At 37.5% G+C, this 19,469-nt stretch overlaps 2 protein-coding genes across 5 annotated transcripts in view; one reads left to right on the top strand and one right to left on the bottom strand.

The window, feature by feature from the left end:
• MRPS27 (mitochondrial ribosomal protein S27) overlaps positions 1 to 19,469 on the bottom strand; it is a 101,177-nt gene that overhangs the window by 50,668 nt on the left and 31,040 nt on the right. The window lies entirely within an intron of this gene.
• Positions 9,650 to 10,547, top strand: LOC307184360 (NHP2-like protein 1). Its single transcript, XM_079917849.1, has one exon. The coding sequence runs from the start codon at positions 9,694 to 9,696 to the stop codon at positions 10,078 to 10,080; it is 387 nt and encodes a 128-aa protein (XP_079773975.1). The 5' UTR covers positions 9,650 to 9,693; the 3' UTR covers positions 10,081 to 10,547.

A 19,469-nucleotide genomic window follows, 5' to 3' on the forward strand; every position in this document is an offset into this window, starting at 1 on the left:
GGAAAACATCTTTGATTTAAATCGCAGTAATATCTTTTTTGATCCACCTCCTAGAATAATGAAAATAAAAAATAAACAAATGGGACCTAATTAAACTTAAAAGCTTCTGCACAGCAAAGGAAACCATCAACAAAATGAAAAGACAACCCACAGAGTGGGAGAAAATCTTTGCAAACGAAGTGACCAACAAGGGATTAATCTCCAAAATATACAAACACCTCATGCAGCTCTATAACAAAAAAAAAAACAACCCAAACAAAAAATGGGCAGAAGGTCCAAATAGTCCTTTCTCCAAAGATGACAGATGGCCAAAAAGCACATGAAAAGATGCTCAACATCACCAATTTTCAGAGAAATGCAAATCAAAACTACAATGAGGTATCACCTCACACCTCACACATGGTCAGAATGGCCATCATCAAAAAGTCCACAAAAAATAAATGCTGGAGAGGGTGTGAAGAAAAGGGAACCCTCCTTCACTGTTGTGGGAATGTAAATTGGTACAGCCACTATGGAGAACAGTATGGAGGTTCCCTAAAAAACTAAAGGTAGAACTACCATATGATCCAGCAATCCCACTCCTGGGCATATATCTGGAGAAACCCATAATTCGAAAAGATACATGCACCCCAATGTGCACTGAAGCACTATTTACAACAGCCAAGACATGGTAGCAACCTAAATGCCCAATGACAGGAATGGATAAAGAAGAAGATGTGGTACATATATACAATGGAATATTACTCAGCCATTAAAAAAATGAAATAATGCCATTTGCAGCAACATGGGTGGACCTAGAGATTCTCATATTAAGTGAAGTAAGTCAGATAGAGAAAGACAAGTATCATATAATATCACTCATATGTGGAATCTGATTTTTAAAAATGCTAAAAATAAACTCATTTATGAAACAGACTTATAGATGTCAAAAACCAACTTATGGTTACCAAAGGGGAAACATGGAGGGGAGGGATAAGTCAGGAGCCTGGGACTAACATACACACACTACCATATATAAGATAGGTAACCAACAAGGACCTATCGTATAGCACAGGGAATTCTACTCAATATTCTGTGATATAACCTACATGAGAAAAGAAACTGAAAAAAGAATGAATATATGTATATGTATAATTGAATCACTTTGCTGTACACCTGAAGCTAACACAACACTGTAAATCAACTATACTCCAATAAAGTTACATATATATAAAAAGAAAACCTCTATACTACAGTCATGAACAGTATTGAACCAATTCTCCATAATGAATGGGGTGACAAAAGCAAGTAGATGGAAGAAAAGGAGAAGAGAGTTCCATCTTCTTGATGGAAGGGAGAATGATGGAATTCCATTTCATAGGAATTCTCCAAGAAACAAAGTGACAGTTCTTTATGCCTGTGTGATGGTGAATTTTATATGTCAACTTGATGAGGCCACAGGATACCCAGATATTTGGTTAAATATTATTCTGGTGTGTGAAAGAGTGTTTCTGGATGCGATTAACACTTGAATCAGTAGACTGAGAAAAACAAATTGCTTCTCCAATGTACATGGGTCTCATTCAATCTGTTGAAATCCTTTTTTTTTCACTTCACTGTATGAAGTACATATAGTGGACTATTTTCAGCCATAAAAAGGAATGAAGTATTGATACATGATACAAATGGATGAACTTTGAAAACATTATTCTAAGCAAAAGAAACCAGACACAAAAGGTCACATATTGTATGATTCTATTTACATGAATAGCCCAGAACAGATAAATCCATAGAAACAGAAAGTAGAGTATGGTTGCCATGGGCTAGAGGGAGGGTGTAATGAGGAATAATAGCTTAACCCTTTTGGGGTGACAAAAATGTTCTGGAACCAGATAAAGGTGGTTACTGTACAACACTGTGAACAAACTCAATGCCACTGAACTGTTCACTTTACAGTGAAAATGATATATTTTCTTTTATGTGAATTTCATTAAAAAAAAAAGAGAGAGAGAGAGAAAGAGAGAATGAGTGTGATGGGTTGAATTGTGTCCCCTCCCCGCAAAAGATATGTTGAAGTCCTAACCTCCAGTACCTGTGAATGTGACCTTATTTGGAAAAAGGTCTTTGCAGATGTAATCAAGTTAAGATGAGGTCATTAGGGGAGGCCCTTCTAAGGACAACTGGTGTCCTTAGAAGAAGAGGACAAGACACACACACACACACACACACACACAAAGGAGAATGCCATGTGATGACAAAGGCAGAGACTAGAGCAATATATCTACAAGCCAAGAAACACCAAAGATTGCTCACAACACCAGAAGCCAAGAGGAGGGTATGGAACAGATTCTCTCTTAGAACCTTTAGAGAGAGTATGATACCTACTGACACCCTGATTTCACGTTTCCAACAAGAATTGTGAGAGAATCGATTTCCATTGTTTTAAGCCACCTAGTTTGTTGTAATTTGTTACAGCAGCCCTATGAAACTAGTTACAAAGGAAAAAACAAGGTAGGTGGTAGGCTTCGAGAAGGAAATAATTATAAGATGGAATAGCAACTAGACTGTGAGGAGAGCTCAGACATGAGGTTCAGGGTACTTCTATGGGGAGAACTGGAAAAAAATGATTCTGATCTTGCAGCTTAAGATGGTGGTACAATTTCAAGAAAGAAGAGTTGCAGATACTCATTTATTTAACAGGCAATTACTGAACACTTATTGCATGCAGAATAATTTTTAAGGCCCTTTGCTAATTACCAAGTTTTATTAGATAAGGTTTACTCAAAATGCAGACAATCTCACAAAGCTGGGTCGCATGTGATCAGTGTAACCTGAGTAATGCAAGCTAAGTTCTACCAGTGGGCAAGTCAGGGGTTACTGCTGGCTGGAGTGATCTGAAATGGCATCATGGAGTCTGGCCACTTAAGATCTGGCAGACTTTTAAAAGGAAAGGAATTAATCCCCAGGGCAAGAGCAGGGACCAATTTACAGATCAAATACAATTAATACTCATTAAGCAAAACTGAATGACAGGAAAGATAATTCCATAAATGTAGGGTTTATGTTAGGGATTAGTGATATCTGGCTGGAAAATTAGGCTGGCACCAAATTCTATAAACAGTCTGGGCTATATTTGAAATATGTGGCATCAGGAGCAGGAATGACCCTTAGGGGATGGAAAGGCTTGGGTAATCATTTTATTCTTCTAACTTTGAATCTAGTATATGATAGTGGACCTACTGATGACAGTGAGAACATATGAGTCACAAAGTTTTATCACCTTACAATAGTTTACTTGGACAGATGCCTCATAGAGTCATAAAATAAGTGAATGATGATGTTCACATCTCTATTTTACAAATGGGAATTGTAAATCCAAGGAGCCACGAATATAACTTGTAAAACACAGCAATATCTAGTGTCTTAATTGAAAAAGAAGGCTGATTCTGTATAAAAACCAGGAATATGACTTCAAGTAGACTATGACATTAACTAAAGTCAAATATCTTATTTGAAACTAATGATCAGACTACTAAAATGAAAGCAGGATTCTGATTTGAAATTTGTTAATATTTTCTCTTCTTTGAAGGTTTGCTATGAACAAAATTTGAATATAGACACTTGAAATAAAAATAGAAAACAGGTTAGAGCTTGACCTAGGATGATATTCCATAGAACAGAGAAGGGAAGACACAAGAACGTGAAGGGAGAAGTCAGAGGCCTCAGTGAAGATGATAAAAAGTGAACCACAGATGCTAGGATATTATTATCATGGAGTTGAAAAGACATTGAGGCTAGGAAATTAGATATCCACTTTGCCTCCTCCTCCTACTTCTAAGACCCACTTCTTCCTTTTCTGACCAACTCCTAATGTGATAAGATGTGTGTATTCTATATCAGCTTCCCTCGAGAATCGCTAGATGTAGTATACACATGACTGCCCCAACTCCTAACCCAGGTAAAGAAGTTGAACAGCAACTTCCCGTGGCCTGAATTTGAACAAAAGTCAAGTTCCCAAAGTGGCACCATGTGCTTTTTCATGTTCTATGTATCTGCTGCCGACTCAGTTCCTAGCTATAGGAAGAGAAATGACAAAATGTTATTGAACTGAAGGAGAAGGAACTCCTACAGCAATACAGAAGGAGCCAGAAATGTGCTATGTGTTACCTTTAGGTTCATGAACCTTTCCTCACATTAGAAAACATGCTGAAGTTTAAGGCAAAGGGTCCCCAAACCTTCCCAACGTGGGTCACAGAGCTCTAGGGAAAGCCATCTAGACACTGGAGCCCCTATAGAATACGTTAACGTTTCCAAAGCATTCCTACATGACTTTCTATCTTTATTTTAAAGATGAGAAGACTGAGGTCAGCAAGGCTAAGTGACCTGACAAGGATCAGACTATAAAAACCATTTTGGTGGAACTACATGGAACTCGCAGTCCAGGGCTTACTGTCAGCCCACACCACGTCCCTAGACTGATATTCTGTTTCACGGTGAAACTTATTTGAAATTGCCTAAATATTTGTCCTTACTTGCTCAAACAATGGGTTCAAACAGAGGAAGAGAAAGTGTACGTGGTCAGGGTTTTAAATGACATTAATTTGCTTTTGGACTTCATTCAACAAATATTTATTGAGGCTCAACTATGTTCCAGGCACATGTAACTGCTGGGAATACAAAATCAAATAAGATAGAATCATTATCCTTAAAAAGTTCACCTTAGATTGGTTGTTCTCCAGAAGCACATTTTGTCCAAAGTCAAAAATGTCAGCAGTCAAAATCAAATTTACTGCTGCCAAAGATGCAGATATCAAAACAAAAAGAATCCGTACTACCTTGCTGTAATAAGATATCAGGATCTTAAAAAAAAAAAAAAAGTGTGCTCAGATACTGCTTTCCAAATACATATCCAGATGAAATGAACTATGTGAATCACTACCAAGCACTTGGCCAAAAAATTCTAACAGCAGAGCCCAAATGATTACACTCTACAAAGAAAATACTTAGAAATGAAAAAAGAGAGAAGGAAAAAAATTACATAAAGGCATTTATAACTACTTTCACACTGACTCCAACCTCAACAAACATGGACACCAAAACTAGCCTCAGGAGTCTCCCGACTTGGTTTCAAACCTGTATTCTATTCAGAGTTAAAAGTTCCTTCTACGGTGGGGAAAGATCTTCCTAAAAAAGATCTTAAAGTCAGCTCCTTAAAATGTAATAAAATTTTGGAATCATAAACATGACAATTTATCATTGGACTGTATCAGAATATAACCTTACTCTTAAAATCATTCTTTCTTTCAATCTTCTAAAAGCCCAGCGGCTTACAGACACATCTACTAGCGAATCAAAACAAATACCAGGCAACTTTTGCCTTTGTCCTTAAAAAGATTTTATTATTCTCTTTACCCCATGAGTGTTTCTGAGTAGGAAGAAGAGTGTTTTGGCACCACTAGGGAAGGTGATATGAACACCTAGCCAGAAATATGAGAGTGTACTTTCAGGAGGATGAAACATACCACCACGATTTCACGATAATTTAAATTTAACCTGTCTGGATGTTTGCGGAGCTGACAAATAATGTTTTTGTGAGATTAGGTGATATGGGAAATAAGTGTTCTTTCAGGCTTAGAGGAAGAACCAGAACTTCAAAAGATCTAGGATCAAGGTCCTCTGCTGTCACTCACTAGCCGTTTGACTTCGGAGAAGTTTCTCCCCTGGTTTACATCCTTTATCTACAAAAGAAGGGCAAAAACAATATCTGCCCTTTCTGTTTTGCAGGCTCTTATATTAGGATGATAAACAAAAATGAGATGACAATGTACTTTTGTAGAGATAAAAGTAATTATTATTTGGCCTTTATTTTGATGATCCACAATGTCACTCCAATTGACAGGTGGCTAAATGGACTTTTGAGAGGTTTGTTCACTCTCATCCCAATCTGACTGAGCATTCCCAAAGGCAGGGAGTCAGTGTGATCAGTCACTTGTATTCCCACTTAAGGAAGCACATTACTGAATGATGTAACTAGCCAGCTCTGGAGCCAGCAGCTCAGATGGGAAGGAGAAGGCAAGGGAAGGAATATGCATCTGGCTTTCTTGCTAATTCTTTCATTGACTACATTATTTGTATGGTGCAGTGCAACTCAAGACTGTTATGTACAGGTTTGCTTTGTAAAGTGGCCCAAAGTTAGGAACAGGGGCTAAAATCAGTCCTAGCAACTATGTAATCAAGTACAAGGTTGCATTTTTCAGAAAAAGGTGCTTTTTCTCTAATCTATCTGTCTAGAAGAAGTAATCTTTTTCTTATTTGCACAAAGATGCCCTAAATGCTCTTTGAGGTTCTGGTCACATACCTGAGACTTACAACCATCACTTGAGTCTCCCCACTAGGGAGAGGAAAGATGGAACGTATATTCAAATAAGGTACTTGGAAAATATTTCCATTAATAAGGTTGTTAAACACAGGAGAAAGGGGAATAATGGAGGCTGAGCAAAGAGGTGGACAAAACTGTGGACTTTTTCCTCAGATATTAAAACAGAGTAAGAAGCCACAATAATTAAAGCAAACGTGACTCTAATGGATGAAAAGGCAGATCAGTGGAACAACAAAGAAGGTTTAGAAACAGGCCCTAACTTAAACAAGAAATTAGTACATGATAAGGCAGCATTTTATATCAGTAGGCAAAACATGGGTTATTCAATAAATGGCATTAGGATAACTGGTTAGCCATTTGCTTTAGGCATGGGTGGGGGTATGTGTATGTATGACTCTGTACCTCACATAAATAAACCAAAATAAACTCCAGACGAATTGTATATTTACACATTAAAAACAAAAGCACACATTCACTGATGGAAAATATGGAAAAATTTCTTGGAATAGAGTGTCACTCTTAGTCTGATGCAAAAGCCATAGAAGAAATAAATTCAATTACATAAAAAATTTAAACATTTACATAGCAAAAACTATCATAAAATTAAAAAACAAAACCAAAAAGGAATAAGAAAAATATTCATCAATCCAAGGTTATTCCCTAACAGTGAGAGGTCGTACAAATCAATGAAAGACTAACAACTCAGCAGAAAGGATAAAAGATAAGAAAGTTCACAGAAATATGAAAGACACTTCAGCATGTAAGAACATGTCAACTTCACCAATAATAAAAAAAAGATGCAAAATAAAACTACATTGAGAAGCCATATATCTGTTCAAAATATTAATTTGAAATTTAAAATCTTAAGAAGAAAACTCCAGGCCCACATGACTTCACTGGTGAATGCTATCAAATGTGGAAGAAATAATATAAATCTTATACAAAAATTTCAGATAATAAAAGGAAAGAACACTTTCCAATACACTTTATGACATCATATAATCCTGACGCCAAAACCACACAAGGATGTTACAAGCAAAGAAATTTAGAGACCAGTATTACTAACAACACAGACACAAATATGTCTAATAAATATTAACAAACTAAGAATATATCCAGACAGTATATTCTTGGGAGTTTACCCCAAGAATGTGAGGCTGGATTAACATTTGAAAACCAATCAAAGTAATTCAGTATTATAACAGAATGGAGGAGAAAACCCATATGATAGCCTCTATATTTGTAGAAAAAGTGTTTAACACAATTTAGCATCCATTCATGATAAAAAAAAAGTCAAGAAACTAGGAATAAAAGTGAATTCCCCCTAGAATGGCCATCATCAAAAAATCTAGAAACAATAAATGCTGGAGAGGGTGTGGAGAAAAGGGAACACTCTTGCACTGCTGGTGGGAATGTGAATTGGTTCAGCCACTATGGAGAACAGTATGGAGGTTCCTGAGAAAACTACAAATAGAACTACCATATGACCCAGCAATCCCACTACTGGGCATATACCCTGAGAAAACCAAAATTCAAAAAGAGTCATGTACCAAAATGTTCATTGCAGCTCTATTTACAATAGCCTGGAGATGGAAACAACCTAAGTGTCCATCATCAGATGAATGGATAAAGAAGATGTGGCACATATATACAATGGAATATTACTCAGCCATAAAAAGAAACGAAATTGACCTATTTGTAATGAGGTGGATAGACCTAGAGTCTGTCATACAGAGTGAAGTAAGTCAGAAAGAAAAAGACAAATACCGTATGCTAACACATATATATGGAATTTAAGAAAAAAAAATGTCATGAAGAACCTAGGGGTAAGGCAGGAATAAAGATGCAGACCTACTGGAGAACGGACTTGAGGTTATGGGGAGGGGGAAGGGTGAGCTGTGACAGGGTGAGAGAGAGTCATGGACATATACACACTAACAAACGTAGTAAGGTAGATAGCTAGTGGGAAGCAGCCGCATGGCACAGGGATATCGGCTCGGTGCTTTGTGACAGCCTGGAGGGGTGGGATAGGGAGGGTGGGAGGGAGGGAGACGCAAGAGGGAAGACATATGGGAACATATGTTTATGTATGACTGATTCACTTTGTTATAAAGCAGAAACTAACACACCATTGTAAAGCAATTATACCCCAATAAAGATGTTAAAAAAAATAAAAAATAAAAAAAATAAAAAAATAAAAAAGGTGAATTCCCCTGGATAAAAGGGCACTTATGAAAAATCTACAGTTAACATCAGTCTTAATGGTGAAATATTAAACACTTTCTGCCAAGATTTGGAACAAAAGCAAGGATATCTGCTTCCACTACTTTTATTCAACATTGTACTGGAGGTCTTAGTGCAGTAAGGCAAGAAAAAAATTAAAAGGCCTATAATTTGGAAAGAAAGACATAAATGTATTTCTATTCACAGACAACATGATTGTAGATTCCTTAGTGTTTTCTACATATCCAAACAACTACTAGAGCTAATAAGTGAATTTATCAAGTTCTTGAGATACAAGGGTCAAGATACAAAAATCAATTGCATTTATATATAGTAGCAAACAACTGGAAAATAAAATTTAGAAAAATAACATCAAAACCCATAAAGCACTTTGAAATAAATTTAACACAAGACTTACAAGATACCTACAATGAAATTTATAAAACACTGCTAAAAGCAAAAAACGACCTAAAAAGGGCAGGGGGGGTGGGCAGTGGGAGAAACCATATTCATAGGATGGAACTCAATATTTTATGACATCATATTAAAGACCTAATTAAGAGGTCAATTCTTCTTAAAATGATCTATAGATTTAACAAAATCCCAAACAGAATCCCAGCGGGGCCTGTGTAACAGAAACTGACAATCTAGTTCTAGTATATGGAAAGGTAAAGAACCTAAATAACCATAATAATATTGAAAAAGAACAAAGCTGAAAGACTCCAGTATCTGGCTTTAGAACACAGTTAATTAAGAGTGTGGCATTAGCATCTGGATAGACAGATCAATGGAAAAGAAGACAGAAAACAGAAACATTCATACTGAAGAAATGAATGTTAACACTTATCTTACACCATACAAAGAATTAGAGATCTAAAATTAAATTGAAACTACAATTTAAAATTATTTGAAACTACAATTTAAAATGTTTTAAAGAAGAAAACAGAAGAATATCTATGACCAAGGGATAGGCAATAACTACTTAGGACACAGAAAACAATAACCATAAAAGATTGCTAAATTAGATTTCATCAAAATTAAAAACTTCTGCTCATCAAAACACGCCTTTAAGAAACTAAAGAGAAGAGTGACGGTACCACGGAAGCGGAGCCATGACTGAGGCTGATGTAAATCCGAAGGCCTACCCTCTTGCAGATGCCCACCTCACCAAGAAACTATTGGACCTCGTTCAGCAGTCATGTAACTACAAGCAGCTTCGAAAAGGAGCCAATGAGGCCACCAAAACCCTCAACAGAGGCATCTCTGAGTTCATTGTGATGGCTGCAGACGCCGAGCCCCTGGAGATCATCCTGCACCTCCCACTGCTGTGTGAGGACAAGAATGTGCCCTACGTGTTTGTGCGCTCCAAGCAGGCCCTGGGGCGAGCCTGTGGGGTCTCCAGACCTGTCATCGCCTGTTCTGTCACCATCAAAGAAGGCTCACAACTGAAGCAGCAGATCCAATCCATCCAACAGTCCATTGAAAGGCTCTTAGTCTAAACAGGTGGCCTCTGCCACACTCCCTGCTGCTGACTCCTACCCCAGGGGTTATGTATCGTTTGTTTGTTAGCATATAGTATTTCCAGCTACCTTCTATTGTTATAAAATATTTTAGTGCTCAATTTGGTTTTTGTATTTTTGTATTGTTTTTGTCTTGTTTTTAGGTTGTCATCTCCTCCCCAGCCTCTCCTGTAATCTCCACTTCCACTCTCTCTCTGCCGTCTTATCCTCCCTTTTGGAAAATGCATGCCCAGAATAGGTGGAAGCAGGGTGGTTGATACCATTCAAAGGCAGGGAAGAGCCAAGGTAGAGATTTGGTTCCAGCCTTCAGGTGCCACCTTCCTACTGTGCAGGGCATGATGGAAGTAAACACTGTCCACTTTGTATCCCTTGTGCCCAGCATACAGGATCATGTTTGAATAATCAAGGGGTTTCCTTTGCTCTCTAGGACATTATGTATCATTTGGGGAGGAAGTATGTTTCTGTGAGGTTGTTGGGTGTATGTCCCAAGAGTCAGTTTCTGATGTACCCCTGCTGTTTGCTTTTGGTAATATATTTCCCCCCAACTCCCACCTATGCCTCTGAGGGTGGCAGGGCAGCAACATACCAAAGAGATACGCTGCAAAATTCCAGAGGCACCTTGGTGAGTGAGACATGGGACAGTTGACCTAGGTCTTGAAGGTGTGGCAAGAGGTTCTGGAATGGAGGATTCTGGGCCAGTCATGGAGAACTGGAAGCTACAGCAAAGATGATGGAATTCAAGGGAACATCCTTGCTTTGGTGAATGGAGATTTCTACAGTAGACGCTTGGTACCAGCTCTGAGAGCCCTTACCCCTTGCCTATTTCCTGCCATGATGTGGGTCAGATGTGTGTATTCTCTGTCACATCAGAAGGACAGTGCTAATGTGTCATTCTTGTGAGCACCCTAATAAAGAACACATATATTCATAAAAAAAAAGAAACTAAAGAGAAAAGCTTACATTAGGAGAAAATATCTGCAAAACATCTATGACAAAGAATAATGAGAATAGGATTTCTTACTGTCAGAAGGGAATTACAAAATAAGGTAAAGGGTAAGATTAAAATGAAACCTGAAGTGTTAGACTGGAATTGCAGGCACCACCAAGAAGATGGTTTAAATATACATATACAGATGACAGACAGATGAATGGATAGATTGATTTTCTAGCTCTGACCACTGAGAAAGCCTGGGAACAATGACACTCCAGTAGCAATGAGCACACCTGACATCCAGATTTTGACTTCTGAATACCTTTCTCCTCTAAAAAGAACCAGGGCTCTTTGGCAAATTGGCTAATTCCAGGACTGGGGCAGGGAAAGTATAAAATAAAACTAAAATATCTTCTTGTACTAGAAAATAAGAAAATGCTCAAAGAATGATGGAGATAGAACAATGCAAGAGAGACGGTCTCCTACTGAAAGAATCTGGGATACGCTGAGCATCAAAACAAGTAGTGGATCAGAACTAACTGAATAAAATAAAATCAAGAGTCTTTATGACAGAAATAGATGAATAAATAAATGAAGGGAAAGGACAAGTTCTTTCTTACAATAGAATGCTAATTAAAATTTAGACAGAATGATGCAACTAGAAAATCATTATTAGTGGGTGAAAGTTTAATGAGGAACAGGATATTTCATAATCTCAAGTATCTCCCCACATATTACTTACTAATTACAAAGGGAAAAACAATGAATTTATAGTGGCCATATCTGGCAGATACCGCCTTAATAAAGTGATCAAAATTAACATCACTGAGAAGAACACAACATCACTTCTGTGGTACTCCCATTCACAAACTCCTCCCTTCCATGGAAATACCAGAAATTTTTGGTAGAATTGAAGGACATTCTACAGAATAACACGCCTATGCTCTTAAAAAATGTCAAGGTCAAGAAACACATGTACACGCACACACACATACACACACCCCTCCAAAGGCTGAGGAACTGTTTCAAATTAAAGGAGACTAAAGAGATATGGCAACTAAATATACTGTATGATCCTGGTTTGGATCCTGGATAAGGAAAAAAAAATATATCCATACACAACATTAAGGAGGCAACTGACAAAATCTGAATATGGACTGTATATCAGATCATACTATTGTATTACTGTTAAATGTTCTGATTTCAATCATTGTATAGTGGTTATGGAAGAGAAATGCTTAAATAAAAGGTGAAGTAATCAATATCAATATTCATGTGAGTTGGTATCTATCAGTTAACAAGGTCATCTTTCTACTTCTGGAACCTGTGTGAAAAAGGAGCACATGCCAGCCACCTGCTGTTATCCAGCATTTGTCACAGGACTGATGATAATTATATCTGTGCTCACCCTGGATACAAAACAGCCACCCAACTGATTGCTTCTCCTCGCGCTCCACTGCAAAATCAGACAGCTTAGGAGTTAGTTTCAGCTTTAGTCTCTACTTTTTCCCCTCAAAACAAAACAAAAAAAAACAGTAAGTGTGGATGAAATGATACAACAGGATGTTTCCCTCTGAAAATCTTAAGGACAGGGAAGTAGGTGAGAGTGTAGATCAAGGGTTGGCAAACTAGGGCCTATGGGCCACATCCAACCCTCAGCCTGTTGCTGTACACGCATGAACTAAAATTAGTTTTTATATTTTAAAATGGTTGTATATAGAAAAGAGCCGTATCAGGCCTGAGACTGTTATTCTTAGAAAGAGGGTAGTTATCTGGCCCAAGCTGGCCCAAACATATTATTACCCCGTCCTGCCAAAGTGAACTCTGACCCAAGGGGGGCCAGCCCTACCTCAAGATTTTTCTGAGAAGGAATTAGCCTCAAATCTGTTCAAATATGTATTCTAACAAATGTGAAAAGATTTTTTTTTCTGTGTGGTGGGAGAAGATATTAAAACATTATGAAGTATTTTAAACATTCAGAAAAGTATAGAGCATATAACATTCATGTACCTGACTACCTACCTTCATCAAATTCTAAAATCTTGTCACACTTACTTCAGACTTTTTTCTTTTTTACAGAACTGAATATTATAAATACAGTGGAAGCTCCCCTATATACATCTCCTGATCTTATTTCTACCCCACTGTCCTTCTTCACAGGTAAATAACATCCTGAATTTTTTGTTTATCATTCTTGGGCACTTTTTTACACTCTTACACTTCATATAGGTATCCATATACACACATAAGCTATGGCATTGCTTTACATGTTTTCAAACGACATAACTGGTATCATATTGTATGTATGATTCTTCACCATGCTATTTTTAACTCATTATGTTTTTAAGAGAACCATGCTTTAAAAAAAAAAGAACCATGCTTTAGCTCCTTCTTTCTAACTGCTATATGCTATTCCACTTTGTCTATTTTCCTGTTGATGAACATTGAAGTTGCTTCCAGATTTTTACTATTAGGGACAATGCTACAATGAATAATCTTAGAAGTTAATCCTTGTGCATGCCAGAGTTTCTTTGAAGTATATACCTAGGAGTAAAATGCTGAGTAGAAGACCATGCCCATCCTCACTTTTACCTCATATTGCCAAACTGCTCTTTAAGATGCTATACAACTTTCAACTCTCACTAGTATCAGTTCCTGTTCCTCCTCTACTTTGCCACAATTATTAGTTATAACTCTTTGTTTTCACATCTGATGACTGTGAAAGTATGTAGCATTTTAATCTGCAACTTAAATGTTACTAATGAGTGAGCATCTTTTCATATATTTATAACCACTCTGATTTTTTATTCTGTGAATTGCTGGTTCATATCCTCTACCCCGTTCTCTATTGAATCATCTTCTTATCTTATTGATCTATAGATGTAGTCTAATGTTTGCCAGTTACATGGATTGCAAATCTTTCCCTTGTCTTTGACTTGTCTTTTAATTTGCTAATGATATCTCTTGTGATATAGAACTCTAAAATTTTAATTCATCAAAATTTATCAATCTTTTATCAGTTTTGTCTTATTCAAAAATCTTTCAGAAAGTCACACAAATATTAATATGCTCCTATATTTCTTTATAAAATTTTATACTTTGCTTTTTCCATTTAAGTTTTAATCTAACTTAAAAAAATGTGTGCACTTGCATTTTGAGGTAGGAATTTTTTTCCCAAATAATCAATTGTCCAAACACCATTTATCAACTAGTCCATTCTTACTCCTGTGATATATAAAACATCTCAAGTTTCCATGAGTACAAATAAATTTCTGGGCTCTCTCTATTCTGTTGCACTAGTATGTTTGCCTAAGTCTAATGCAATATCTTATTTTTATTTATTGTAGCTTCTTACTAATTCTTGTTATCTATCTTGTAGATCAATCATTTTATCTTAGTCTTCTTAAAAGTGTCTTAGTATTTTTGGCCCTTTACTCTTTCATTCAATTTTAGGGTCATGATCTCAGGTTCCACAAAAAATTTTGCTGAGACTTTGAATGGAATTACACTGAATTTATAGATGAAATCTGAGAGTTAAATAGTTTAAAACAAATAAAATGCAAAGGTGTAGTAAAAAGCCTAGCAGGAAACAATAATAAGCGAGTGATTTCTCCTGTACAAATTGGAAAAGAAGTATGTCACTATGTTTTTTCATAAGCAAAACATAAGTTTAAAAATATGGAAAAATTTATATGTTCTAACCTATCCTGCAGGGCCACAGCAGTCAGCCTGGTTTTCCATATAACAATAGGCTACACAAATAGAAACTCTTACTAAGTTTCTATAGCAGGGGGAAAATACCCAATAAAATAAAATAAAGAATGGGGAATGCTGACAACATTAAGCATCCTTATCTGTTCTGAGCTGCTCTTGTGCACTACAGGTATCAGAGCTAAAAATCACTGGAAGCAGTCACTCAGTTTCTATTTCAACTGTTTAAATGTTTTCCTGTCATGCTCCCAGCCCTCAGAACAGACTTCTCTTTTTGTGTCTAATCTGCATTTTGATTGGTTATTCAATAACATCTTATCGGAGATCAGTTTTGGTGCAGGTTGTTCCTAATGGGAAATCACCTTCTTTAGGCTTCTCCCTGTCTCTACAGATGGGAAGCAGGTGACTTTCTGCTGCCCCCTTCTGGTTTCTGACTGCGGTAAAGCTTAAGCAATATGGGTATATACAACCCTCAGAATGGGAGAAAATATTTGCAAATGAATCAACTGACAAAGGATTAATGTCCAAAATTTACAAGCAGCTCATGCAGCTCAATATCAAAAAAACAAACAACCCAATCCAAAAATGGGCAGAAGACCTAAACAGACATTTCTCCAAAGAAGATATACAGATTGCCAACAAACACATGAAAGGATGCTCAACATCACTAATCATTAGAGAAATGCAAATCAAAACTACAATGAGGTATCACCTCACACCAGCCAGAATGGCCATCATCAAAAAATCTACAAACAGGGCTTCCCTGGTGGCACAGTGGTTGAGAGTCCGCCTGCTGATGCAGGGGACGCAGGTTCGTGCCCTGGTCCGGGAAGATCCCACATGCCGCGGAGCGGCTGGGCCTGTGAGCCATGGCCGCTAAGCCTGCGCGTCCGGAGCCTGTGCTCCGCAACGGGAGAAAAAAAAAAAAAAACTAAAAAATCTACAAACAATAAATGCTGGAGAGGGTGTGGAGAAAAGGGAACCCTGTTGCACTGTTGCTGGGAATGTAAATTGATACAGCCACTATGGAGAACAGTATGGAGGTTCCTTAAAAAACTAAAACTAGAACTACCATACTAGCAATCCCACTACTGGGCATATACCCTGAGAAAACCATAATTCAAAAAGTCATGTACCACAATGTTCACTGCAGCTCTATTTACAATAGCCAGAACATGGAGGCAACCTAAGTGTCCATCGACAGATGAATGGATAAAGAAGATGTGGCACATATATACAATGGAATATTACTCAGCCATAAAAAGAAACGAAACTGAGTTATTTGTAGTGAGGTGGATGGACACAGAGTCTGTCATACAGAATGAAGTAAGTCAGAAAGAGAAAAACAAATACCGTATGCTAACACATACATATGGAATCTAAAAAAAAAAAAAACAGGTTATGAAGAAACTAGAGGCAGGATGGGAATAAAGACGCAGACCTACCAGAAAATGGACTTGAGGACATGGGGAGGGGGAAGGGTGAGCTGGGAAAAAGTGAGAGAGTGGCATGGACATATATACACTACCAAATGTAAAATCGATAGCTAGTGGGAAGCAACCGCATAGCACAGGGAGATCAGCTCAGAGAGATCAGCTCGGTGCTTTGTGACCACCTAGAGGGGTGGGATAGGGAGGGTGGAAGGGAGGGAGACGCAAGAGGGAAGAGATATGGGGATACATGTATATGTATAGCTGATTCACTTTGTTATAAAGCAGAAACTAACACACCATTGTAAAGCAATTATACTCCAATAAAGATGTTAAAAAAAAAAGGGTATATACATTGAGCCCTTCCTTTTTAATGTCAGACAGCTTTCCAAAAAATGTGATGTCCTTTCCATCTGGGTGTTTAACTACTAGTGTTCATAAGCATCTATTTCTCCCTATCTCTGAGCCATGATAATCTTTGCACCTTGATGCCCTTGGGGTGGGAGTGGTGAAGATGTATGGGAACTATTAGTCTTAGAAAGGTAAACTGGAGTCAAAATACATTTTTCCTAAGGAGAGAAGTATGGGGAAGAAACAGTCCCTGTCCTTCAAGATGTTACAATCTAGCAAAACCAACACTAAGGCCAAATTTACTGAACACTAACCTTCTCTGTCCTAAGATTGTTCTAAGGACCTTATTATAATATATTCACTTCTTTAAGTCTCATATACCTATTCTAAATCACAGGCACTATCTTAATCCCCATTTTGTGGACGAGGAAACTGAGGGACAGAGAATATAAGTAACTAAATCATACAGTTAATAGATAGCTGTATTCAAATCTAGACAGATTGGCTCCAGAAGCCATGCTCTTATCTAATACATTATACTGTTTCTCAAGTAAAGAAAAATAAGAAGCACATATTTTTGATTAGTCAAAAGACAAAACAAACTAAATAAGCACCCCTGACTAGATAAAAGAAAAATCTATACAAGGGGTCAGAGAAATCACAATCAAATCATGAAAATCAGAGCAAGTTTATGGATGTAACAGAATTTGGGACAGGCCTTAAAAGACGGGTTGTACTCTTATTATAGAAGGAGATGGGGAATGGAGGGAAGAACAGAGGCAAAGACAGTAAAGTACAGGGCACATTCAGAGAGCAACAGTCCATTTTGGCTGGAGCCTAAAAGCACTGTGTAAATGTCCCATACACGTTAACTGTTTCCACCTGCTATTAAGTCAGCAAATGGAGGATTATAATAATCTATACGCAAGATCCACAAAGTTCTCGTTTTAATGAATAATTTCAGTGTCCTTCCTATCAAAACTCTGCCTGGGCTTTTATCAATAGGGACTAATGACCGATTTGAGTTCCCCTCCTGGTAGCATCCATCACTGAGCCATGAAACAGTCCGTGTGTAATAAATACAGTGTTCATGTACTGTAATGGCCTAGAGTTGGAACACCTGGTTTTAAGTCCCAGCCTTGCCCATCATTAGCTATGAAACTGGTGATAACATTTGTCTTAGTATCAGCACTGATATTAAAAAGAAGAACAGAACAGATTTCAAAATACAAACTCTTGCCTGGTTTAAAAAAACAACAACAAACAAACATAACAGGAAATCTGGCATGGAAATGACAGCAGCCAAGACCACTAAAGAGAATTCACATCAAATACTTCTAGCTCCTCAAATGTCCTCTTGCCTAGACCCATGACATCTGGAAATACTCAGGAATTTATTTGCCACTGGCCTCAAAAGTGATGATGCAATCAACTGAAACCTCTGTTCCCACAAATCTCTTCCTGAAGCTTTTGTTTATCTACTCATCTCTCCCTTAAATATTGTACCAGCTCCTGAAAAGATCTCTTAATTACCTTCAAATCAAACCTCCTCAATACAAAACCCTACCAAAGTCTCTTTAATAAATATAATATATTCAGTTATATTTTCTCTCTGCCCTATAGCTATAATTCCTTGTACCATGGTTATGACTTCACAGTTATGAAAATAACCAGTAAAAAGAGTTTTGGATCAAAGGACTCTGTACTGTGGAAAAAACAACTTGGGATATATCTTTTTATAGGAACTATTGGAGTTTTTAGGTTTAATCCGCAAAGGGTTCTGCAGCTATTAGAATAGATCAACTTTAGCCCTCTCCTTCTAAATCCCATGTACATGCAAGGCATCAAAAATATATGTTTTGTGGGCCTTTCAGATAAAGATCATAGGTAAACGTCAAATATATATGGTACAGAAATTAGTTCTCTGGAAAACAAGAGTGAATACCCTACTCTCATACCAAGAAATTTGCTAAAGGTACTTATAAGTAAGACAGTAAATGAAGAAGCCTGCCCCTCAAATCCAGAAGAGAATGAGTGATCCCCTATTCTTTCTGTTGTTTAATTTTACATCTGCTAGTTGTTCTTTTGATATTCATGGTTAAGGTGGCTGAACTTCAATTCTACTATTTAAATAAATAAGGCTCTGAGTGAGAAACTAAACAAAGACCAGAACCTCATGCTTTCAAAGTCTGAAGCTCCTGGTGATAAAGTCTAGCTTCTATATCAGTGAGACTGAGAAACAGATTTCAGATATGTAAGGTGCCTTGAGAGGCATCCAAGCTCAGCTGCTTGTCTAGGAAGCTGATGTTCAGATAGTTCATTAACTGGTTCCAATTTACAGATCAAAGTGGGAACTAAACCGGTCCTGAAAACACAGGTCACCTGACTCTTTCCTCCCATCCTGATTCCTTCAGAGTCTTTTCGGCTCTTTTTTTTCCCCCATGACTATGTATTTTTAACTGGTGAACCTCTGTATATGCTAGGTTTTTCTAGGTTTAATTAATTTCATGTCACTTTGTTAGGAGGTATTTAAATATTCACTGAGTATGCTGGTGTACTACCTAGACTGCCTCAGGAAAAAGAACTGGCACAAAGAGACACACTGGTCTAGCTGATGACCCTCTGAACTTCAAGTCAGGCCTTCATCCACAACTAGAGCTTGGACTTGTCACATGGAAATTGCTTAGTCTTCCTAGGTCTTAATTTCAGATTCTGAAAGTTAGCAGGACTTCAGGGCTTCAGAGATCACCTAGTCTAAAAGTTCCCAACTTGTACCAGGACACCGGGTAGACCCTAATGTAAGTATGTTTTGGCAGTTGTTCTTTCTCCAAAGCTCTGTGGCCAGTTCCTCTCAAACAATCCAAATGTGGTCTGTAGGCATAAGACGTGATGCAGCAAACTTAGAAATATGTATACGTACAATGAAAAGGCAAGAAAAACACACT

The sequence above is a fragment of the Stenella coeruleoalba genome (genome assembly GCF_951394435.1).
Source record: "Stenella coeruleoalba genome assembly, chromosome: 3".
Taxonomy (NCBI): domain Eukaryota; kingdom Metazoa; phylum Chordata; class Mammalia; order Artiodactyla; family Delphinidae; genus Stenella; species Stenella coeruleoalba.